Raw genomic sequence first — 27,500 nt, forward strand, 5'->3', positions numbered from 1 at the left:
CACACAGCGGGGATGCGTTTCCCAATAGCACCTGATGGTCCTCTGATGGAGGCGGAGCCTGTGAGGTTGCTGTGAGACGCCATGGCAACACGGAGGAAGAAAAGAGCTTATTCATCTTATTTATTATTTTGATGTATTAATTTTGGACATCTGGTTGCCTGGAGCAACGAATCCGCCGACGGCCATCCAACCATCCAACCAACCAACCATCCAACCATCCAACCAACCAACCATCCAAGCATCCATCCAACCAACCAACCATCCAACCAACCAACCATCCATTCGTCCATCCAACCAACCAACCATCCAACCATCCAAACAACCAACCAACCATCCAACCAACCAACCAACCAACTATCCAACCAACCAACCATCCATCCATCCAACCAACCATCCAACCCTCCATCCAACCAACCCTCCATCCAGCCAACCAACCAACAACCAACCATTCATCCAACCATCCAACCATCCAACCCTCCATCCGACCAACCCTCCATCCAACCAACCAACCATTCATCCATCCAACCATTCATCCATCCAACCCTCCAACCCTCCATCCAATCAACCATCCAACCAATGTTAAATGTGCCCTTTAGTGGGATTCAGCCACCAGTGATGCCGTTATATGTTGTGCTCAGACGCTGCAGAAAGAGACGACGTCTGCAGAAGTCCCCGTTGGACGTAACTCTGGGGCGTTGTCCATCACCCACATTCATCCTTATTGGCTGTAAAGATGGCCGTGGTTCTGACCCGGAGCTCGTTTCAATACGTTTCTGTTCCCCTCATGTTGGATGCTCGTAATCCTTCTAGTCCCTTTAGGACTTGGATGTCTCCGTGAAGCGTCTCGAGGCGCCTCGGGATCAATTCCCTGACAACTTCCCCCCCGACCCGGCGGCGACGCATCGATTCCACCTCCCGAAGGCCGGGTCGAGGCCCCCGTCGATCGCGACGCTGTGATTGGCCCAAACGGCCGTAAAGCGACACGAGAGACGAACACAAGAGAAGAGAAATAAGACAAAAGCTCGGCGACTTCGGAAGAGAAGAGAGGAAAAACAGCATCTGCACCAGATGGAAAGCACAAGGGAAGCAATCATTATCAACAACAGTGCACAATGGCAATCACACACACACACACACACACACACACTGCATTCAGACTCCTCAAACTCACACAAACACACAACATCTGAATGTCAATCACATCCCATTCACCCACTTTATTTCAGCTTTCTCCTCAATAATGGCTCTGCCTTTCTCTTCCTCACACACACACACACACACACACACACCGATACAGTTGTGGGAGATTCCGTCAGCTTCGGTGGATTCTCAAATGATCTGCTGAAGTTAAACGGGGCCTGAATGTTTCTTCCAAGGCTTCAGATATATGTGGGTTTTTTTTATGAATGGAGGATTTTTTCTTGGGGTTACCAAGCGGGAAAATGAATTATTCCGAGGAGAAAGTCTGCAGCCAGCAACACGGCATGAGTGTGCACGCCCTGCGTGTGTCACGGTAGAATAGCGAACAGTCATCATCACCTGGAGGGCGACGTGGACGAAACAACAGAGCGAGCGAACGACACGTTTACTGTCACAGCGCCGAGGGAGCGGCGCTCGGCTTCACGCCGCCTGAGACTTCCCCGTTGAAGGCATTCATCCAGACAACAGGAGGTGAGTGTGTGTGTGTGTGTGTGTGTGTGAGTGTGTGTGTGTGTGTGTGTGTGTGTGTGTGTGTGGTGTATCGACTCCGGGCTCCAGCCTGTTCCGGGGCGGTCACGCTCGCCGGTTGCATTAAAAAGTCCCCTAGGTGAGCGTTTCAGGATGTTATTGATATTATGTTGCAGGATGAGTTGTGTCATATGTAATATATATATATATATATATATATAAATATATATATATTTATATATATATGTATATATTTATGTATATATATATATATTCATCACACATTTATATATATATATTAGGGCTGGGCAACGATTAACATTTTTAAACGCGATTAATCGCATGATTTCCCTGATTAATCACGATTAATCACGATTAATCGCATTTGTATACGCAAAATCCAATAATTAATTCAAAAGTAGTGTATAGCGCACTTCTATTCTAAATGTTGCTGAGATTAAACATCTCTTGTTCTGCCTGTTTTGTGATATACATGCCTAAAAGATGCCTAATATTTCTAGACTGAAATAATATCGGCATTATAATTATTATAACTATGAGGATTTTTTTAGTTGCCTATTTTGTGGAGCCCCTCAGGACGTGGTGCCCTCCCACAGCGCGTAGTGCGCTATGGGAGCGGCGGCGCTGGGAGGAGTTTACAGCACAAACAACAATGAACTAGTGGAGGCGGCGAGGTGCTCCGTGTTGCCAGATTGGAGATGGTGAAGTATCGTACCAAAGGCTCAACATGGTTGTATTTGGAGGATAATTATCGTGTATCTGGCAACCCTGAGATCGGTCGACCAATGACTGCTCTCTATTCTCTCAGCTCACGCAAGAAGGTGGAACGTAAGGGAGATACCATTTCCAAAACTTGTAAGGGGTAAATACTAGTTTATGAAAACCCAGAGAAACACAAATATCCGACGAAGCAAAATCCCGACGTTTTTGGAATCCCTGCCAGACGCATTTTTTAGGTCTCAAAAGCAGGACATGTCCGGGGAAAAGAGGACGTCTGGTCCCCCTAACTAACCGGCCTGCAGTAGCTCTCCACTTCGCTGTGGCATTGGTTCGCTTCTCTTGGTTGATCTCCTCTCTGCAGCTCGTCTGCCGAAGCCTCGCTCAGCTGTGTGTTTGGTTGTATGATTTGCTGGCATCAACGGTGTGTTTAGCATTTAAATGATATTTAAGACTGGAAGTACTCCGGTGATAAGACAATTCATCTTGACAGTGTTACATATGACTTTGTTTCTGTCGACTCCGCCGTCTTTAAGAACTTTAAATTGAAAATGGCCATTTAAAATCACCGTACTCTTCTCCATGTTTGTTAAACCGCGAATGACTTTCTTTTCCGGGTTCCGCAGCAATCAGTAGCAGACTTTGACAAAATAAAAGCCTGTGAGCAACACACTTTTACAATAATAAAATAAATAATAAAACCTGCGTTAACGCGCGATAAAATAATTGTCGGCGTTAATTAATTGATGCGTTAACGCAAGATTAACGCGTTAACGTGCCCACCCCTAATATTTATATATATATAAATATATATAGATATATTTATGTAAATATATATATATATACTGTATATATATAAAAGGTATGACTAGAATCCATTACAACGTGATCTCTTGTATCCATATCTGATCCAGACATTTGATGAGGACCGCGTGGCCGTTTAGAGGTTTTGACCCATCATTCAGACCCTCTAACGACCAGGTGGGCGTGACGGAGACGTTTGTCACGTTATGAGCATCACGCCAGCTGCTACCGGCTAAGTAAATTGGCAATTTTCTTATTGGCACCGATTTAAGACATATGAACCTCTTATGACCTAAAAAAACCCTCGACATCAGCCGAGCGCCGGCTCATTCTTACATTCTGCATTTAGATGGAAGCGTATCGCTGCAGCTAGAGAGGTCAGCGTGAGGTCAACTCTAATGAGTCAATGCAGCACAGCTGTTAAAGAGTTATGACGAGGGCAGAATATATTCACTAAGTGGGTAGTAATGATGCTTCTTCTTCATTTAGCCACAAAACATTACAAATTAAAACGGCCCATTAACCTTAATGAAAAAGAAAAAAGGTACAAAGTAAATTTTTAATTAACTGCCGTCATAAAATGGCCAAAAGATGTTATTGTCATTGGGCGAGGTAGAAGGGGGCGTCGCCGGCGAAAAGGCGAGAATTAGATGGCGTAATGTAGAAGCTACTTCTATACAACTAGAGGAGTCGCCCCTGGTGGTCAGGAGAGATAATGCAGCCGTAACACATGCAGCATAGACTTCTATACAACCAGAGGAGTCACCCCCTGGTGGTCAGGAGAGAGAATGCAGTTTTCACACATGAAGAATAGACTTATATACAACCGGAGGAGTCGCCCCCTGGTGGTCAGGAGAGAGAATGCAGTTTTCACACATGAAGCATATACTTCTATACAACCAGAGGAGTCGCCCCCTGGTGGTCAGGAGAGAGAATGCCGTTTTCACACATGAAGCATATACTTCTATACAACCAGAGGAGTCGCCCCCTGGTGGTCAGGAGAGAGAATGCAGTTTTCACACATGAAGCATATCCTTCTATACAACCAGAGGAGTCGCCCCCTGGTGGTCAGGAGAGAGAATGCAGTTTTCACACATGAAGCATATCCTTCTATACAACCAGAGGAGTCGCCCCCTGGTGGTCAGGAGAGAGACTGCAGGCTCAAGGCACTTCTGCATTGGCCTCAATAGTCAGATGAGGATGGAGGGAGGAGCGCTGGCTTCCCAGAGCTCCCTTTGGAAAAAAAAGCTATAATTCCTGAATTAAAATCAAAATGTCATTGAAAGATATTGAAAAGATTACTTTTAATAGCGAATGAATATGTTTTGGTTCTGGTTGAAACGGAAATGTGAAACGATTAAGGGGAGACATCCACAAAGTGATCCTCCATTCAAAACACCTAATTAGATGTTTTGACGATGTGAGTGTGTGTGTGTAATATTTAGACCCTACAATGTGTCTCCTCGGAGACTTTGGGTGCCTCGGTAAACACTTATTTCTAAACGCTTTCATTGATTTGAAGCTTTTGTCCAAAGTGATGTAAAGATGAGGCGTCAGAGTCGATGGAGGAGGAGCCTCCATGTAGAGGCACTGAGAACCAAGAAGAACCAGCCATCATATGAGTTTCACGTTGCTCCTTTTGCCCTGCAGGATATAATAATAATAATAATAATATTAATAATATGCAGGGAGAATTCCCCGAGTCACGGAGCTGTCAGTCTGCTGTCAGATGACTGACAAGCTCTTTCCTGCCTCTCAGACGTGAACATCTGCTGCGCGGCGTGAGGTTTGGATCCATGTTTAGAAACGAGGAAGAAATAAACGACTGAAATCAGTTTGAGATGAAGAAGCTCGTCTTCAGCGGGGGATCTGAAACGTCACAACAAGTCATCGGAATATGGAAAACCGTACGGAGACGGATCGTCTGGGCTCAGCTGCTCCCTCCAGTTAAAATATGTTTTTCAATTGGCTGCCGGGTCTCTGTTAGAACCACATCATGGAGCGTTTAACTGACATCCAATCAGCTTCCAGAGTTTCAGTTCACAGCGCCCATTGGCTGGTTGAAACCATCATGTGTTCAAACGGTTGACAACAAATCCAACTAGCAAACAAACAAACATCTTTCAAATGTGAGTCCTAAAACCCAGAAATGAGTCGGCATTTTTTTTAACGTCTTGTTTCCTCGTCTCAAACTCGGCGTCTTTGCGGATGTATTTTCGGTCGAAATGCCCGAAAATGAGACGAAGAGATTATTATTTTGTTCTACGATGTGAAATTCGTCGGTAAAATTCTCCCCCGGTGAGTTTAGAAGCGTTGCCACGGTTACGGTAAAGAGTCTAAACGAGACGACTTGAGCGTCCTCCGCTAGCTCCGTAAGTCATGTGACCGCGGCGGAGTTCCTTCCTTCCCCCGACGTTAGCTTCTTAACTTCTGACGATTGTCCTCACGCTTTTCAAAATAAAAGTTGCGTAAACGTTTGTGAAGATTGTCTCAATGAACAAAAACACAAAAAGTATTATAAGTGTGTGTTTATGCCACAAAGATTACTTTCTGAAATAAGATCAAGAAATCCCATCTGTGCTTTTGGCATGGGAACCGGTGCGACGCTCACTTCCTGTCACTCACTTCCTATCACTCACTTCCTGTCACTCACTTCCTGTTCCTCTTTTTATGAGCTCACGACGTCCCACTGCCTTTCATTCATCACAAACATATGAGGAGTGAAGCTCATTAGCCATTTAATGCTGTATTTTGTATTCGTTGGTGAAATTCAACAAAGACTTTCTCTTATCTCGTTAGCGTGAAACAGATTTTATTCACGCGTTGACGTGCTGTCAAAACAACAATATCTCTCCCCCACGTCCTCCATCACTCGACGTCTCACTCAAATTAAAAACATGGTTATTTTAATTGTACGCTGATCATCTGCACGATGACATCATTCTTATTCTGTCTGGTCTCCACAGCTCGCTCCAAAAAAACTTTTAAAAAAGTAAAATATAAAGAAAATGAATTTAAAAGATGGTATTTGAGTGATGGCAACTTGAAGAAGTTGTTTTCTGAATGCATCCGGAGTATGAACGGTAGCAGAGCCAGTGGGTCGACCTCCTCTCCCTCCGCTTGGATCCGGGTACATTTCGATGTTGTTGGAGTCTCCTGCCTCGGGATGGATATCCGCTAAAGCTCTTCACATCTGCGATGAAGGAATTCCCGCCGCAATGAGCTCAGAATTGTAAGTAAGTGGACGTCAAAAACTCGGAGACACCGAGACGGTTAGAAAAGGAAAGAGAGAGAGACGTGAAAAGGTAGAACACAGACGTGGAGGTGGAACCGGGTCCAAGTGACTGGCCCACATTAATCCCCCCGTCGTCACTTTTAATGAACTCAAAGACTTCAAGTTTCACTTTTCAAGCCAGAAGAATCGGGGTCAAAGTAAAACTATAAATACTCCTTTACGCAGTGAGAGGGTTTCTGACAGACTGTGTGTGTGTGTGTGTGTGTGTGTGTAGAACTCCAGACATTTAAAATTCAAAGCGCCTCCAAATTGGTTTAGCATTTTGAAATGCGCCGTCGAAGCTCGAGGAGTCAAAAGAGCTCAAAGCTCAATAGGAAAGCAGCTCTTTTTCGTTTCACCTCCTTTATGGAGGTTTTTCTCAGTAGTTACCCGGTTAATGTGAACTGACCCTTTGACCCCTCGTCGTCTGTTTGGAGACAAACCGGCTGCTGTCAGCGGCCGTTTTGATTTATGGTTACAATTGTATTTAAATATATATATATATAACATTGCATTTAATGGATGAATTCATATATATATATATATTTATAACATTGCATTTAATTGATGAATTCATATATATATATATGAATGATATATATATTAATATTCATATATGTATATATATATATAAATATAACATTGCATTTAATTGATGAATTTATATATATAAATATAACATTATTAAATATAAATAGAACATTGTATTTAATTATATATAATTAGAACATTAGTTATACATACAATATAAATAGAACATTGTTAAATAAATATATGTATATATATAGAGAGCAATGCATTTAATGGATGAATATATATATATATAGATATATATATGTATGTATATATATGAATTCATTCATTAAATGCATTGCTCTGTTGTTGCAGGGCATTGGTTTCCCTCTCTGAAGGTGATTAACGTTGTTTCTTGTTGCTTAGTTACTTTACTTTAAGGGCAGCCGAGGAAGAAGCTGCAGAAACAATAAATAAATCTGCGTACTGCAGCTGATCTCATGCGAGGCTACGGAGTTCACCTGTTTGTCTCTTCACCTGGTGAGGAACATCTGGATCCTGCAGACTAACTTTAAAATATTGGATGGCGAGCGACACGAATGGATTACTAAGGGACCCCAAGACCCCCGCAAATTATTATTATTATTATTATTTTTTTAAACCGCGGCAGTACGGTTTGACACTGTTTCCGTTTTTAAAACAATTATTTCTCCGCGAAAATAAGGATCATAAATCAGTTAAACTCGTGGATGAATCAGTCGGGTTTCCTCCTGCTCCTCCTTCCTCCCGTCTCCCCCTCTGATACACAGAGGAACGGAGGGGCGACGTGTCGGGGGACGCGGCGAGGAAAGAACTCGTCACACGAAACCTTCAACGTGATTGGTCAATCCGTTTGTCTGTCAACATTTTGGGGGAAAAACAACCAATGAACACTCAGTAAATCACAAAGGACCTCCCACCTCACAGGTTAGGCTCATTTAGCAGCCTGTCAGTCAGAGAACCAGAGGACACGGCGTGAGGACAATGAGCCTCATTTCAGAGCTGAGATTGTTCTGGAATGTTTGATGTATAACACGTGGGGGTGTGTCACATGCAAAATACTTTAAACGGTGAATTTAATTTATTTTGTAAAATGTATAAAATGAGCCCAGCCTCCAGAGGGTTAACGTGACATATGTGAATGTCAGTCAGTTACCAAGGCCACTGGTTCTGCTGTTCAATGTTAAAGATGACAGGACCAATGGGGTCTCAATATATATATATTTTTTTACTAATCTGATGTTTCACCGAAGAAACAATTTATCATCCACGATATTAAATACCTCGCTGGCACTGTATATGTAGGAGCCTCTTTGAAAACACAGCTCTGTGTGAAGTTTTGTCTTTAAAAAGAAGGAAAACACTTTTAAGAGCGATTAATCGCGATTAATTAATCGCAATTTCAAAATGTGCGATTAATTAGTTAATTTTTTTTAATCGATTGACAGCCCTAATGTATATATATATTTATATATATATAAATATAGATATATATCAATATATTTATATATATATAGATATATATGTATATATCTATATATAGATATAGATATATGTATATCTATATATATACATTTATATATATATATATATTCATATATATATATAAAGGATGTGTTGAACGCTGTTTCTATTCCCCGTGTTTATTTATCTCTGAATCTTTTCCTCTTTTTCTTTCACTTTTAGTGGATGCGAATTCATGGAAATTCATCATATTGCATTTATTTTATGGATTTTACTCGTATTGCTGAACCCTAAACATACGTTATTGAAGAAGAGATACAAACTAATGTGTATAATAAAGTACTAAGACTCTCTGACCATCTGTCTCTGTCCATTCAATCCAATTCATGAAGTGTCTGTTCAATAAAAGCTTCAAGACATTTAAGTGTTTCACACCACGATTTATCTTCTCTAAAGGAATTTAAAAGACTTTATTTCCCACCAATCAGAGAAGTGGTCCGACTGCACTTCTCACACTGACGATTGAAGTAAAAACAAAATCCAACGTGTCTCTTCTTACCCCTCGGGGCTGCAGAGGAGTTCAGAGGTATTTGAAAACGACTTTTCCAAAAGCAAGAAGACCAGCCAAGAGGGTTTGGGCGGGACCGCCGCTTCAATCGAGCCAAAGAGATATCGGCAGGAACAAAAACCCTCGGCCGAGTCTCGTCTCCTCAGCGGAGGAGGTGAAGATGACGAGGTCCTTGAAGGAGGAAGCAGTCGATTCGTTTTGGACCTCTGAGACTCATTGACCAACGAGTCGATGGTTTCATGTCGTTCAGTCATAAGCGAATGGAAAGTACAAGCGCTGACACTGTTTTGTTTTTGTTTTGTTTTAAACTGAAGATCTCTTAAATAAATAAAATAAATAAAATAAATAAAATAAAATAAATAAATAAAATAAATAAAATACAATAAAATACAATAAATACAATAAATACAATAAAATAAATACAATAAATAAATAAAATAAAATAAATGAATGAAATAAATAAAATATATAAAATAAATGAAATAAATAAAATAAATAAAATAAATAAAATATATATTAATATATATATATTAATAAATACATTTCATAAAAATAAAAATAATACATTTAATTAAAAAAAATCTTTAATTCAATTTTTAAAAAATAAATATAAAAAAGTAATAAAATAAATAAAATGAAAATGTAACTAAAACGTTAAATTAATTTCAAAAGAAGATTTATTAAATCATTATTTTTTTTCAAAAAATTAACACATAAATAAAATAAATGTTGTTGTTTTTTATCTTTTCTACTCGTCACTCGGCATTAACGGTGAAGAATTGTCTCCAGACGGCCCGGTGGCCAGGAAGAAGTGTTGCCGTTGAACCATTTCGATGCCAGTTTCCAAAAGCCACGAGCACCCTGAAAGGTTCTAGAAAGAGCAAGAGGCCGCTCTCGAGAGTTACGTTGTGTGATGACGAACACGGGACTTTCACCCAGGAGACCAGCGTTCCTCATGTTATCCGTTAAGATTGTTACGTTTATTGTGTTTTTGGTTCATAAGTGTCCTCATTCAACACATACCGAGGTCCGCCTCATTAACAAACTGAAAAGCAGCAGATTAACAGGAAGAAAAGTGATTGTCACCCTGGACACTCCTGTTCAGTCCCTCCCTCGGGAGGATCCATCATGACCCGCCACACCGGACCCGGGACTGACTGACTGTCACCCCAGGACCCTCCTCCTCCTCTCCCTCCTCCTCCTCCCTTGTTGTTTGTCATGTCCAAATGTTGCACCTTCCACCAAAAACATTCATTCTTTGGCAATAAACCTGTTTCTGATTCTGATTCTGATTCTGATTCTGATGATATGAAAAGATGACGATCAACGGTGCCCCTAGTGGACATCTGAGGGAACTGCATCGTGTACATTCACCCCGCTCGGGTGCAAGAACGCCATTGAAGGTCGTATGCAATGAAACAATCTGCTTTTTAATAAACGGGAATACTAAATGTTGCGTGTTTGCATTTGTTTTGACGTGTTGTGCGTCACAAATCCATCGATGATTGCATAATTATTGATTTGGGGTCTCACCTCTCACTGACTAGCTCCTCCATCACCGGCATCGGGCCTGCAGCGCTGACGTTCATGTAACCATAGATGCAGAGAGTCCCTGCAGACACAACAACATCACAGTCAGACGCCGACACAACGTAAAGATCATTATGATTCCCGTTGTTGTTATTAGTACAGGCTCCGTAGACACGTCAACATAAACGCATCACAATTATGCAAATGCAGACGTTTCCTTTGACATTCGAGGTTGTGCGCGACAATGTGCAATCATCTCTGGATTCAGCTAAAAGGAGAGGCTGGCTTTAGATGTTTTACTGACACTGCATGTTAAATCCAATGGGGGGTATTGGAGAGACAGAGAGGAGAGGCCACTCTCTCTCTCTCTCTCTGTCTCTCTCTGTCTCTCTCTCTCCTCTCTCTCTCTCCTCTCTGTCTCTCTCTCTCTCTCCTCTCTCTCCTCTCTGTCTCTCCACTCTCTCTCTCCTCTCTCTCTCTCTGTCTCTCTCTCTCCTCTCTCTCTCTCCTCTCTGTCTCTCCTCTCTCTCTCTCCTCTCTCTCTCCCCTCTGTCTCTCCTCTCTCTCCTCTCTCTCCCCTCTTTCTCTCTCCCCTCTTTCTCTCTCTCTCCTTTCTCTCTCCTCTCTCTCTCTCCTCTCTCTCTCTCTCCTCTCTCTCTCTCCCCTCTGTCTCTCCTCTCTCTCTCTCTCTCTCTCCTCTCTCTCCCCTCTTTCTCTCTCCCCTCTTCTCTCTCCTCTCTCTCCCCTCTTTCTCTCTCCTCTTTCTCTCTCTCATCTCTCTCTCCCCCCTCTGTCTCTCCTCTCTCTCCCCTTTCCTCCCTTTCCTTCCTCTGTTTCTTGTTCCTCTACTTCTTCTTTTCTATTCCTCGTATCCTCTTCCTCTTTTCCCCTCGATTCGCTTTTTTTGTCGTCTTTTTTTCATCCTCTCTCTTCCGTCTCTCTCTTCTTCCTCTCTTTTCACCCCCCGGCTCTCATTCACAGTCTTCCTCTCTCACCAATGCAGAGGGTGGAGCTCTCTTATCCACATATTGAAGGGGAAACGATGGACCCCGGCTTAAGAGCTGGACATCATCAAGTCGAGCTTGAGATGCATTAAAGGAAACGCATGTACCGAATATGAGGAGGAGAATATGTGATGTTATTATATTTTAAACGGCGTTTGGTGGCCAGTAGTGGTATTGCACATTTAACTATTGTATCACCTTTTATTAATTATTGTATGAAATGATCTTGAGAGTTTTATTCTGTTCCAGACTTGTGCACATATTATAATATGACCTAGTATTGTTACTGGTGTTATTCTGCTCTTTGGTAAACTGAAATGTATAGAAATAAACTTTTAGAAGGATATTTTAAATACTAGTATGAGTATTTTAATAGAGTGCATGACAATGGGACACATGGATGTATACAGCGGGCCCTGAGGAACATGTGTACCATCATCATCTCCATCATCTTCATCATCATCTTCATCATCACATGCGCTGGCTGACTCTCCATCTGTTCCATGTGTACAGATTGTAAAGCCCTCTGAGGCATATTCTTCATTTGTGATATTGTGCTATATAATAATAATAATAATTCCTGCAGCTGTCTATTTGAGTTATGCTAATAATATGATCGTCCTTTGACCTTTGACCCTGACCTCCAGACATATGTCTGAACACAAAATAATAATATGTGAAATCTTTTATTGTGATTTCTTTCCTCACGTTTCTTGCCGATGCACCAACACAACTAAGTCCTTCTCATTCTTGCACGTCAAACTTATTTTTTGCGATGAAGTAAAATCTGAACTGTTCATTTATTTAAGTTACTTAAAAAATGCTTCGACTGTGACGACAGAAAGTAGAGCGTGTTTATCTACGGACTCGGATGCCAACGTCCAGCAACTCACACATCACATCTGTTCAACTTCCCACAACAACATCCATGCATATTTTACATTCATATATTGTATTCATACTTTATTTCTCTATGATGATGTGCCTGTGCATCTATGTGTCGTGTGCACATCCTTTCTTTTTCATATGCGTGTCAAGAAAATGAAATAAAAAAAATACAAAATAAAAAATATGCATCAAAAATGCACTTTTCCCTCCGAAAGAGTGAATAAATATAATTTTTTAATAACAGTTTTTAAACATTCATGTTTCAAATCGCCAGCTCTAAAACACGTTGTACTTTTATATAAGTACACGATGCGTAAAGGTAAAACACACGTCGGCTCACGTTGCGGCGTAAGAACACCAAGAAGGACGCAGCACCCGTTAATATAGAACGCATTATGACATCATCATCATCATCATCTTCATCATCATCATCATTAGTGTCTGAAACCTCCCCGGCACCCGACTGTTCTATAATAGACTCAGTGGGGGGTGGAGGTGGTGTGGTAGTGTGTGTGTGAGTGTGTGAGGGGGGGCTAATGGACGAGGCCGCGGAGAGAGAGAGAGGGGGGGGGGCTAATGGACGAGGACGTGTTGAGAGGGGGGGTCTCCCGGAGTCTGTCGGCTCTCATCCTGTCACACGTGGAGGAAGGGAAGGTGAACCAATGACAGTTTGAGGAGCTGACGGAGCGGAGCAGACGGGGAGAATCGCAGAAGAATGAAGAGTAAAAAGCCCAGTCAAACCAGTTTATTATTAATTTAAGTGAATTTAAGTCAACCAGTTAGCTTCCTAACTTTGTTAAAGGCAGCGTCACATTTTGTTTCATTTAATTACTTCAGAAAACATTTTTTTCACGGCAGACGGAGGAAGCAGAGCACTGTGGAGATGTAACACAACAACGTGTTATTTATTGGGGGATAAACTGTATTTACGGTGTTCTCCTCCTATTACCCAGCAGGCCTGCTCATGTAAAACTAAGTTTAGATGAAGCAAGATGAAGGTTATTTGAGAACAAGTTAAATATCTGTTGCAGTATGATTATGTTACAGTCATTAAAAAGTTCCGTAAATTCTAAAAACCGTGGCATTTAGGATTAATTAAGTCTAAAACCCGTAGTAAACTATTTATAACGGTGTCGAGGGGGGGGAGGGGCTTTAATGCAACTTGAACTAATGGTTTAACCGAAGGGTTCCGATGGCGTTGTGCCAGGTTGTTAGAGTGCAGTTGTCAGCGACCGGTGAGGTTTGCTCCCGTTGGGTTACACACACACACACACACACACATTCTTGTTAATAGGCCCATGTGGAGACCACAATTCTGACCACCACAACAAGACATCTACTTCCAACCTTCGCCCTGAAGCCAAGGAGCGCCGACGCTCCAGGGCCTTTACACCCCGTTGTTGTTTTTTTCCTACGTCGATATATTTCTCTGAGCTTTCGCCGCACAAATAAAGACATCGACCAATCACGTCGCGCGGAACAGACACATTCAAAACGGCCCAGACAGAACTCAACTTCTCAGAATCCTTCACACTAAAACAGCCTTTTGTGGCTGATCCGTCTTCACGTTTCAAAATGTCCTCACAATCAATAAATATTGAGTTTTTTGTCTCATGTGTAGAAACTTAAGCGTTAGGCTACACACACACATTCTTGCTTGAGCACCCATGTGGGGACCACAATTCTGACCATCACTACAAGACACCTACTTCCAACCTCGCACCTGAGAGCCGACGCTTAAAGGCCTTTACACCCCGTCGTTTGTTTTTCATACATCAATATATTTCTCTGAGCGTTCGCCGCACAAATAAAGACATCGACCAATCACGTAGCAGAGAGAAATCAACTTATCAACTCTCTAAAATCAACTCTATAACAGACTTTTATGGCTGATCTCTGTTCCAAAATGTCCTCATAATCAACGAATGAAGAGGTCTTTATGGATCATGAGCAGAAACTTGAGCATTTGGCCACACACACACACTTCAGACAGATGGACAGGAAATAATCAGCAGATGATGCGAATGGAGACAGAGCACACACACACACACACACACACACACACATGCTTAGACTACGGCTGCACACTCCTCTAGATTACAGGTGTTTTCTTTAAACCCCTTGTTCAGTAAAACAAGTTTATATCAAATTCAAAGTTCAGTTTGGAAGATAAATCTCAATATCGTCTCGGAGGCTTTACAATCCCACCAAATAAAATAAAAAAACGATTAAAATAAAACAGGATAAAACTACTGGGATGATATGGGATAGAAACAGATTTGAAAAAGCACGGGATGTGGACTGAATAAAAAAACAACTTATTTTCCGGAGAGACTTACGATCCAATCACATCAGAGCACACGAACCAACGGGGGCTCCGAGTCACTCTGAGGCCCCCGGAGGAAAGCTGCCACCACGATAATGGAAAACATTGTTCTGGGAACAATCGCTCAAAGAGCAGCTCGAGTATGTTATGCAACACGTCCATATTGTAGTTTTTCACTGTTTAAATCTCTCAAAAAGACATAATGGGATAACAGCTGGTTTTACGTTTGTTAAAGTCCTGCATATTCATCTTATTGAGATTTTTAATTAAACATAATATGTGTGTATTAAATGCCTCACAAGTGAATCGGTGATGGAGGAACACCCTGCCTCAACATATGAATGTCAAGAAGATGATTTCAGGTTTAGGGAGGAGTTCTGAAGGTCGATGTCCTCTAGTTGTGGATTCAGCTGTTTCTCTTACATAATGGAGTCCTGGGAGGAGCCTCAACCCTTTGGGTTGTTGGGATGTGACGATGATAATACGGTCCATTACTTTTCCATTTCACTCTGAAGATAATCCGAGCGAGAGAAGACGCCTGCGATCAACACTCGGTGGATCCGGAGCTCTGAAGGTCACCCTGAAGGTCACGCTGAAGGTCACGTTGAAGGTCACGCTGAAGGTCACTCTTCAGCCTTCAGTCTAATTCCACTTCATTAACCAGGAAGTTGGAACTCACCCACTCAATTCAACCTCCAGCAACGCAACGTCAATGTGATTCCAGTCGGGTCTTAATGAACCGAATCTTAATGATCAATTAACTCTAATTAGTAATGAAGGACTCGCATCGGGCCGAGGACGTGGACCTGAGGTCCCACCTTTTCCTTTCTACCAGACCTCGTCTCTTCTGTAATGCTTCTTTAGAGCGGACTGATGCCCTTTGAGGTGCATTGTGGGTAATGTAGGCGCCAGATGGAAGAAAGAATGTGATACCAATAAATATGAAACAGATACGTAGCGTGATAGGTTCTCAAGTGTTAGTATTTTTAAATTATTGTAAGTTATAGTTACCTCTGAATGTTGGATAAAGGGGGAGAGAGGAATGTTTGGGGGTATTTTTGTGTTTGTGTGTGTGTTTGTGTGTGTGTGTGGTGTTTGTGTGTGTGTGTTTGTGTGTGTGTGTGTGTGTGTGTGTGTGTGTGAGACCTTCGGCTTCTACTTATTTTATACAGCAAACGTACAACTGAGAACAAAGTTTTAAATAAAGCACATCAGAGAAAATCAGAACATCTCCTCTCTGTTCTAGAGAGTTCTTCATCAGGGACACCGGCGCCGACCCGATGACGTCATGCAGGTTCACCAGAACCTCCTCCAGCAGGGACCGGTCCACCGTGGTCACACCCAGAAAGCTCAGTTCCCATCAGCATCTCCTCTTCCTCCTCCTCTTCCTCCTCCTCCTCCTCCTCTTCCTCCGTGACCCTTTGGACACCTCAGAGTGCCGGCACACGGACGGACGCCTCCCCGACGGGGGGGTTAATTACAATTTGGTGAGAGTCTGCCAACCACTCGTCTCTTCACAGTCCCACCTCGGTCTGGCAGCCGTCTCCAAAGAGGACACACACACACACACACACACACACACACTTCTGTGCCTCCTTGATTCCATTTTCCAATTTAATTTAAATGCTAATTTTAGTTTGATGGCGGTCTCCCCTCTCTCTCTCTCTCTCCAAAGCAAGATGGATGCCTCCACCCTTTATTTACCGTATTCCTGCGGTCCTGTCCCGGGAGGAGACTGGACTTAAGCCCCTATTTGCTTAATTGCCAACGATAAACTTCCCGTCTCCGGTCCACATGCGGCCCACGTGGCCTGTTGACTCTCACGGATCGACTCCACAGATGCATTCGGGGACATTTCACATGTGCATCCTGCACTCCGGGTTCACGAAGAGAATCGATCCCGGACGCGGGATCGCCGGACACGCCCCTTTTTTGCAAAAGTCCGTAAACATGAGGTCGATCCGGGAAACTGAACCGCGGCCCGAGTGTCCCCTGGTCTAATGAGTCCAGGCCTAGAACCTCAGACCGGGGAGTTTAAACATTTTTTATGTATTTTAATTTAATTTTCACTCCAGCTTTTACTGAAAATACAAATGAGTCACTTAAATTTTAGTCAATTAAATGCTGGAGAGAGAAGTAAAACAACGATAATAATAATATAATAATAATAATAATATAATAATTATAATATTATAATAATAACATAATAATAATATAATAATATAATAATCATAATATAACAATAATAATATAATAATAATAATAATACAATAATAATAATAATGTAATAATAACATAATAATAATGATAATAATATAATAATAATATAATAACAATAATATAATAATAATAACAATGTAATAATAATATTATAATAATATATTAATATAATAATAATGATATAATAATGTAATAATAATAATAATAATAAAATAATATGATAATAATAATAATGTTTTATTTGCCTTGTCTCATTTGAAGACCTCTGGCGTTTTTGCATTCTTGGTCCAACACATTTCAGAGACACTCGGCCTCTGGACACATCGACGACGAAGGGATTCATGAATTCATCAGATTATCTGGTGATATGCCGCCCTGAGACGATGTTCATACGTTCCATAACGTTGGTGCGCAAGAAGAAGAAGAAGAACACTCAAGAACACGAGCAGGGAGTAGTCATAAAGAAATGACCTTTAAGTCTGTGTGTGTGTGTGTGTGTGTGTGTGTGTGTGTGTGTGTAGGCGCTCATGGTGACTCAGTTTTCAATAAAAAAAGCCATAAAAACTCTCTGTGGACTGTCTAAAGAGCACCTCTAGAGAGAGAGAGTGACTCAGAACTCCAAAACCTCTGCCACCGAAAACACACGCACACACACACACACACACACACACACACACACACACTCTGATCTAGAAAGCCTCTCACACAAACACACATCACCTTTTAAAACATCAGGCCGAAAATATAAACGGCAGCTGAATAGCAAAGTGTGTGTGGATTTTATCGAAGAAGAAGAAGAAGAAGAAGAAGAAGAAGAAGAAGCGATGATACTTCAATGGGTTGTGGGTTATGTAATAAGTCTCCTCCAGTTTTAAATGACAAATGCAGTTTAAATCCGTTTCGCATTGTGTCAGAAGACAAAATACGACTTTAATACTGTAATTAAATGCGTGGTGTGTGTTTCTAAAGCTGTGTAATAAATCCGGTCGGCTCAGACAGAATAATAATAAAAGCTCCAACGGGAAGAAAAGAAAACTCCATCAATCTGATCTCTGGAACAACAAGTCACACACACACACACACACACACACACACACACACACACTCTCCTCCGGCTGGGTGGAGATCTGTCTTCAGGTACCACGTCTTCCAGCTCGGGAACATTGCTGAGCGGCAACTCTTAAATCAAAATGCCCACCGCTAAAATAACTAAAAAGAAACATCCGTCATAAAAATGACTCTCAACCTGTGGGTCTCAATATGAAATGTTCTTGACTTCAAGCTGAAAAGAAAAGACTCCTTCTCGTCTTTCCCTCTGGTTCTTGATCTCCGGGCGACATTCGGTTTAATTACGAGCTTCTCTTTCATTCCCAACCGAGTCCTTTAAAAGTCCCGTACATCTTGTTTCTATTGACCTGGAGTTTGACCCTTTTATCCGACATGGAAGTCGAAGATCTACCAATCGATAGTATCCGAGAAAACATGTTTACGACACAGTAATAAATCTATTCTAAATATATTTATACAACCCAACACCCCTCGACAAACCGGCAACGAGTCACTTCCTCTCGCGGCAAAGTCCAAGGCCGAGAACAAAGGCGTCTTGTAACCGGGCGGCCATCTTTTCTCCTCCCCGTGTTTTTATCACCGTGTTTATTCAGAAGAAGCCAAACGAGGCTCTCCAACCCGTAGACTCAGGGTCTTCTCTTTTTGATGCAATCAACTGGAACGCTGGTTCTCCTGAAGCCCCCCGTCCCCCCCGACCCCCCCGACCCCCTCACCGAGAGCTTTTAGGTTCTGAGACGCGACCACGTCGTCTCACTTTGCCTTAAAGACCATATTCACGCGTATGAAGTCACACAGAGATACGTAAACACCGATGTGGCGACCAAGGACCAAGGACTACGTCTTTTCTCTGGAGTAGAAAGACAATTAGAAAATACTAATGCGTTGTTCATGAAGATTTTGAAGGAAAAGTTCATTTGTACATGCTTTAATGTGTTGTAGTTCAAATTATTACCGGTTCATCCTCAAGTCCAACGGAAGGTTTTTGACAAATTAGAAGAAATTCCCTCCAAGATGTTCCGAGTTATTGCGCTCACGAGAAGAGAGAAAAGAGAGAGAGAGAGAGACCAGGCTCTACTCACATTTCCCTGTAAAGCTTTTAAATCGACAGAAGGAACTCTTTCGTAATATTCAAGTGGGTTGATCATCGACGAGGGACGACCTTTGACCTCCAGCAGCACGATGAGCTTGAGGAGCGCTTCATTCGTGACCCGGGACCATAAAATGAAACAGGCTCAACGAGCTGCTGCTTTAATGCTGGGACAGTAAATCAGAGCTCCACGGTTACACCGCGGCTGGTTGTTGGTCTGATGCAGAAGTCAACAAGTCAACAAGTCAACAAGTCACCGGCCAAGAGCAACGGAGACATTACATTACCTGTCATTTAGCAGACACTTTTATCCAAAGCGACGTGACTTCATCGTCTTGGTGACAATTCATATTTTAAAAAATCAAAATATATATGTATATTTATTTCTAAATGTATATTTGGATATATATTTTTATATAACCAAATAGGTTATATGTATAAATATGTAAACATATAAATATACATATTATAGATATGTATATATAGATACATGTATTATAAATATTCATATATATCATAATATTTATATATATTTATATGTAGATATTTACGTATATATGTTTATAAATGTATAAATAGTTATCAATATATTGATAAATATTGAAATCTATATATAAATATATATATAAGTAAATATATATGTAAATATAAATGTATAAATACATAGATAAATATGTATATATATATGTATATGTTATTTATATATATATATAAATATAGATATATTTATATCATCTATACATATATATGTATATATATATATATTTATTTATATTTATAAAGTAGCAACTACAACTTCCCGTACTGAGAATAGATGAATAATTAAAAATATATTTGTTTTGCCTCCTTCCATGAAACAAACAGTAAGTTCACATGTGGAGTCCTCCGGGTCCTCCGGTCCACACGGCCGGCCGCTCGGCTAAAAATAGGATCCATTACCCGAGCCGATCACAGGAGCGTCTTGGCAGCCGGTAATGAGACACCGAGCCGCCGGCTAAACACGCACTGACCGCCTTTCACACGTCTTCACTCTGAGGACCTGTGTTGATCCTCAGAGATTATCATCAAGGCCTCCGGAGGGCCGTGTGCAGAGCCCCCCCCCCCCCTTAAAGTAAATAGCTCACAGTGCTATGTTCAACACATTCCAGGATGTTGGCTGTGAGTCAGTGTGGAGACGCATCTCTTCCTCACAGACACAATACAACCGCCGTCGCTCCATCTGACTCCTTCAATTACATATTGGATCAATAATTTACAAAACAACAGGCCGGAGAGCATCAGGAGGAGGAGGAGGAGGAGGAGGAGGAGAGAGGGTTCGGACACATTCATTCATCTTTTAGAAAACATCTAAAAGCCAACGCACATTTTATTTAAATAAAAAACAAACTTTTTACACTAGAAGTAATCTGATTACGTCCATAAACATAAGATATATATATATATACATATATATAAATAATATATATATATATACATATATATATAAATAATATATATATATACATATATATATATATATAAATAATATATTTATAAATCTATATATTTATAAATATATATACATTTATAAATACATATAATAATATATATATATATAATATATATATAAATCTATATATTTATAAATATATATACATTTATAAATACATATAATAATATATATATTTATATTCAAATATTTAAATTAAAGCTAAATGAGACATCTCACATACATTTTCAGGTTTATATACTTTCCATATTTTATTGTTAAATAAACATTATGTTGCCTTGTATGGTCCGTCTGAATGGACCTGTCTCTGATTGGCTTGTGAACAAGAAAAAAACCTCTGGTGCACACAAAAAAACAAAATAATGGTTCTTAAATGGTTCTTTAAAAGGCGTTGTGGTTCTAGGAAGAACATCACCTACTGGAGAACCATGTTTTTCAATTGATAGACCTTTATAGGTTCTTTGAATGACTCTTTAGTGAAATGGTTCTTTAAAGAACCCTGGTTTGAAAGGTTCTTTGAGACATCGTTATAGGTTTTTTGAAGAACTCTTTAAGGAAATGGTTCTCTAAAGAACCCTGGTTTGAAAGGTTCTCTGTGGAACCAGAAATGTTTCTTCTGTGGCGTCACTCTGAAGAACCATTTTCGGTTCCACCTCCATGTTCCTGTGTGTTCTCATCCATGTGACATCCTTAGGGGGATTCGTGGGAGGCGGTTCCAGATTTTTCATGACTTATTACAAAAAAAAAGTCTAATGCATAATAAAAACCAAAGAAGAAAAATGCAGCTGAAGCTGGGCGTGGCGCGGCGGCGGCGGCGAGCTCACGTGGGAACCTCTCAGATAACGAGCGCTACGCCTCTGCTGCCGCCATAAAACACCGACTGGACGTTTATGTGCTGGGAGCCGGCAGATGTGGTGAGAACCGCTGGGTGGGAAATGACATCAAAGTACAGAATATGAATGGTTAGTTTCTACTATGAGGTTATGTGGGTGAATGTTTTATTTATAATCACAACTATTTATATTTGCTGATCACTCAATTACAGTTTTTCTGTTTTCTGCAAGTTTTAAAGTGTATTAAAAAAATTCCCATTTTAAAGTATATGTTAATACAATATATTCACAACGTTTTGTTGTGATTGTTATATATGACCTTATAAATATTTATAAAAATGCTTTAAAATGTATTTCTAAAGAGCATTATAAACATTTACGAGTGTTTCTAACTAAATATACATGTTGTTTGTGAATATTTTTAATGCATTAGAGACGTTTTTACATATAAACATGTAATTTATAACAGTTGTTTCAATTAATGGAGCTCTTAGTTTCTCTCGGCTGCTTTAAAAACAAGAAGTTCTTCTTATCAGACACATCAATAAACATCATAAATCCCGTGTTCCTTATCACCGGGAGGATAATAAAGTCTAATTTTAGGAAGGAAGCGGCTCCGCGGGGATCAGAACAACAAATGAAGTTATTCACTTCAAACCCAAACCCGATGACTTGTATTTTTAACATCGTTATTATTATTATTATTATTATTAATAACAACGCTGGCCCTCAGGTCCCAGATCTCCCTCCGATAATAAATCAGACTCCAGCCACCAGATAGTTGTTAAAGTAGCAGCTGATTCCCAGACAACCGGCTGGTGATGGGAACCACGACTCCTTAAAGGAGACCGGGGGGGGGGGGGGGGGGGGGGGTCCAGACAGGAAACATTCATCTAGATCACTAATGCATCGGGGGAACAGAGGGACCAGAAGAACGTCTCACTGTTGGTTCTGTTCCAGGAACAAGACGCCGTGGAGTCCCAACAGGGATTGGTCAGTTGGGTTAAGCCCCGCCCAACTTGTATTTATGAATGAAATATTAATTCTATGTTGTGTTAGACGCCGTTAACACGAGCTCTCATGAAAAACATGAATACAACATGAATAAAACATGAATAATGTGCCACCAGGTGTCATGATGCAGAGTTTGTGTGTCTTATTTTGAAATCCCTGTCTCTTGTGTCCTCTGTTTCCTGTCCTCCGTTTCCTTTATGGATGAATCTCCAGACAGGAAACATTCATCTAGATAACAGAACAGAGGGACCAGAGGAACGTCTGACTGTTGGTTCTGTTCCAGGAACAAGACGCCGTGGAGTCCCAACAGGGATTGATCAGTTGGGTTAAGCCCCGCCCAACTTGTATTTATGAATGAAATATTAATTCTATGTTGTGTTGAACGCCGTTAACACGCGATCTCATGAAAAACATGAATACAACATGAATCATGTGTCATGATGTGGAGTTTTTGTGTCTTATTTTGAAATCCATGTCTCTCGTGTCCTCTGTTTACTGCATTCCCTCTCCTTAAGGTTGTCTGCCCTGGTCCTGATTGTTTCCTCCTGTGTGATTGCTAGACCCGCCCTAATTGGGTCCACCTGTGACCACCTGTGTGTGTGTGTGTGTGTGTGTGTGTGTGTGTGTGTGTGTGTGTGTGTGTGTGTGTGTGTGTGTGTGTGTGTGTGTGTGTGTGTGTGTGTGTGTGTGTGTGTGTGTGTGTGTGTGTGTGTGTGTGTGTGGGTGGGTGTGGGTTCTTACTGTTTAGTTCACATATGTATATATATTTATATATTTATTTATATATATATATGTATATATATATATTTGTATATATATATATACATATTTATTCTATATATATATATATATATATTTATATATATATAATTGTATATATAAATCTATATACAGGACTGTCTCAGAAAATTAGAATATTGTGATAAAGTTATTTATTTTCTGTAATGCAATTAAAAAAACAAAAATGTCATGCATTCTGGATTCATTACAAATCAACTGAAATATTGCAAGCCTTTTATTCTTTTAATATTGCTGATTATGGCTTACAGCTTAAGAAAACTCTAAAATCCTATCTCATAAAATTTTAATATTTCCTCAGACCAAGTAAAAAAAAAGATTTATAACAGCTGAGTGTTTTCAAGGCTCAGGAAACCCTTGCAGGTGTTTGAGTTAATTAGACAATTCAAGTGATTTGTTTAATACCCTACTAGTATACTTTTTCATGATATTCTAATATTTAGAGATAGGCTATTTGAGTTTTCTTAAGCTGTAAGCCATAATCAGCAATAAATCAGAATAAAAGGCTTGCAATATTTCAGTTGATTTGTAATGAATCCAGAATGCATGACATTTTTGTTTTTTTAATTGCATTACAGAAAATAAAGAACTTCATCACAATATTCTAATTTTCTGAGACAGTCCTGTATATATATTTTATATATATTATTTATTTTTCACAGAAAACATCCAGTGTTGTGCTCCTCATCTTTGAACTTCTCTTCAGGCTCAGCCTCTCTTAGAATATTCATCCAGAAATAAGTTTATTTAGTGCATTTTGATGCATTCAACTTTTTATTAAAGTTTCCTTCCATCTTCACAGGAAACACAGCTGCTGCATTCAGGGAACGGTTGTTTGGGGTTTTGTGGTTTTTACAGCTCATGTCTCATGATAACGTTGCATATGAATAATATATCTACGAATTACAGCTTTTCTGATCTTTGGTTGATGTCAGACGGCTTCATTTGTATATTTCTGGAGCTGAACACACACACACACACACACGAGCAAACAAGCTAAATCTCAGCTCTCGGCCTTCCTCTCCACCCTCCTCTTCCTTTCTGTTCAGAGACGGTCGAGGGAAGAGCACAGGTGTCAAACACAAGGCCCGCGGGCCGAATCCAGGCCCGCCACGTCATTTTTCCGTGGCCCCTGACGGCTTGAAAGACACACGATCACCTTTTCTTCAAGAAATCTAAGAAAAATATCCTGTGCTTATTATTTTGAAGGTTTCAACTTAAACGGATTTGTGTTATAAAAATTGGAGAAATGTTATCGCGTACAATATTTCTACTCTCAAATCAACAATAATCCAAAGCAAAGAGAGTTATTTATATTTAATATATGTTATATGTGTCAGGTACAACCCTTTGAGGGCGGCCATGACACCCCGGCTCTGGAGGAATCTCCCGGTACCCGGAGTTTGGCAGAGGTTCCGTACGAGCCGAGCTGGAGGCGTGTGTGTGTCGCTGTGTGTGTGTCGGCGTGTGTGTGTCGGCGTGTGTGTGTCGGCGGTGTTCCCCCCCCCCCCCACGTGCTCCCGTCCGATCAGTCGTGGTTCGGCGTGAACACGAGGGAGGAATGTCCCCGGGACTCGGGACTTGTCCACGTAGGTGATAAATCAAAACGGGCAAACACAAACGGACGAGGGCAACAAGACGATGGGGAAGAACAGTTTGAAGGATTCATTCAACTGACTTAAAATATTAATGTTTACAACTATTTAAAATCATATAATAATAATAATAATACTTTTAATTTATATAAAGTGCTTTTCTAGACACTCGAAAGGCACTTCACATCAGGCACAGACAAACAGAACAAAACCAAATAAAAAGATCAAATAAAATCAAAAATTAAATGTAATTCAATTAATGTACATGAATAGTGTATAAAATAAAATGTTAAAATAATAGGAGGAGAAGCTCAAGTCCTCCAAAGTAAACCTCACATTTGTTTTTAGGTCAATTAATTAAATCAATTTTTCAACTTATTGTGTCAGGACTTGTGATATTTGAGACCCGTAATCTACGTTCTGAAGACCATAACTTGTCTTTTTTAGCTCATCTGGAATCTAAAATATTGTCTCTGTAAATTGTGATCGTGAGAAGTGTAAACGTTTGTTCGGCTGCATGCGTCACGAGGCCGTGAAACGCCGTGTCATGAATACATGAAAATAAAAAACACTCCACGTGAGTATTTCTCATCATAATAATTCTACCGGCAGCCACGAGAGCATCGGAGACAATAAATAAAAGGTTTGAATAGATCTGTGCGAGCAGAGCACCGAGTACCAGGATGCTGTCGCTTTATTGTGAAAGGTAAGAACAGACGGAGCGGAGACAGCGTATTAAAGTTCACCGTCTTGGTTCAGAGAGTTCCGTGGAGAACGTTCTCACGTTTATAATGCCGGATGAATGCATGAAGAAAAGGTTTCACCAGAAGCTTTGAGGTATTCTGAGTTTAAAGTCAGCAGAACCTTTTAAAGTTAAGTCCTTTAGAACTATTGGAATAGTCATCAACAGCATCAGAGCCGGTGAATAAAACACCTTAAAAACACCTTAGAAAACACTGTAAAATCACTGTAAAACACCTTAGAAAACTATGTAAAACACCTTAGAAAACACCGTAAAACACCTTAGAAAACACCATAGAAAACTATGTAAAACCCCTTATAAAACACCCTAAAAGCACCTTAGGAAACACCTTAGAAAACACAGTAAAAACGCCTTCTAAAACACCTTAGAAAATACAGTAACAACACCTTCTAAAACACCTTAGAAAATACAGTAAAAACACCTTCTAAAACACCATAGAAAACTATGTAAAACACCTTATAAAACACCGTAAAACCCCCCGTAAAAACCCCAAATGCCAGTTCATGACAGAGTTCATTCATATTCTTTGACGGATCTAGTTTGTTTTTGTGTATAAAAGTGTAAAGAGATGCAGAGTTCTGCATCACAGTCGACTAATAATGTGTGAGATTTTATATTTTGCAGATATTATGAAAAGGGAGCACGAGTTGTTTATCGTTCAGAGAAGGGTTCAGACACATGTTGACCAATGGGTTTCCATGAGCTTTCCATGAGCTTTCCATGACCTTTCAATGACCTTTCCATGACCTTTCCATGACCTTTCAATTACCTTTCCATGACCTTTCCATGACCTTTCAATTACTTTTTCGGGACTTTAAACCAAATTTCCATGACCAAAAAGTTGTGAAATGTATACACGAGTATAGATGACACAAATGAATGAGAGACAATAGTTTGATTAAAAATTACAAGAATAAACATTTATATAAATGTTTATTCTTGTAATCAAATGTAAATGAATGTAACATAATATGAATACAACTCATTATCCATGGCTTTTGGAAATAAAAATAAAAATTCAAGGACTTTTCCAGGTCTTCCATGACTGTACGAACCCTGGTCGTTTTCATTATTGTTGCATAACTACGAACACGGTGCGATGTGTCATGTTATTAACGTGTGACATCATTAACATGACACATGTCATGTTCCATACATGTCATGTACTTACAGTCATGTTACAGTCGTAGAGCAGCGACTGGGAGCAACTCAGGGTCTAGTACCTTGCTCAAGGACACATCGACGAGGGGATTGAACCTCCAACCTCCTGATTGGAAGACGGACCTGCTGACCAATGACGGTGGTCAGCAGGTCCAGCGGTGATGAGTTTACGTGTCTATTTGTTTACGTGTTTATGAGTTTACGTGTTTATTTGTTTACGTGTTTATGAGTTTCCATGTTTATTTGTTTACGTGTTTAGGTTTTTATGAGTTTACGTGTTTGAGTTTACGTGTTTATTTGTTTACGTGTTTATTTGTTTACATGTTTATTTGTTTACGTGTTTAGGTTTTTATGAGTTTACGTGTTTATTTGTTTACGTGTTTATGAGTTTACGTGTTTATTTGTTTACGTGTTTATTTGTTTACGTTTAGGTTTTTATGAATTTACGTGTTTATTTGTTTGAGTTTACGTGTTCATGCGTTTACGTGTTTATTTGTTTACTTGTTTATTTTTTAGGTTTTTATGAATTTACGTGTTTATTTGTTTATGAATTTACATGTTTATTTGTTTATGAATTTACGTGTTTATGAGTTTACGTGTTCATGCGTTTACGTGTTTATTTGTTTACGTGTTTATTTGTTTATGAGTTTATGATT

The 27,500-nt window shown here is 40.1% G+C and overlaps 1 protein-coding gene across 1 annotated transcript in view; it reads right to left on the reverse strand.

Annotated features, from left to right (window-relative positions):
- The window catches only part of htr4 (5-hydroxytryptamine receptor 4), a 68,319-nt gene that overhangs the window by 25,759 nt on the left and 15,060 nt on the right, over window positions 1-27,500 (reverse strand). The window contains exon 2 of the mRNA XM_056439331.1: window positions 10,602-10,680. Within this exon, the coding sequence (XP_056295306.1) occupies window positions 10,602-10,657 (56 nt within the window). The 5' untranslated portion in view covers window positions 10,658-10,680. The remainder of the gene's footprint in view (window positions 1-10,601; window positions 10,681-27,500) is intronic.

This window comes from Pseudoliparis swirei, chromosome 19 (genome assembly GCF_029220125.1).
Source record: "Pseudoliparis swirei isolate HS2019 ecotype Mariana Trench chromosome 19, NWPU_hadal_v1, whole genome shotgun sequence".
NCBI lineage: Eukaryota > Metazoa > Chordata > Actinopteri > Perciformes > Liparidae > Pseudoliparis > Pseudoliparis swirei.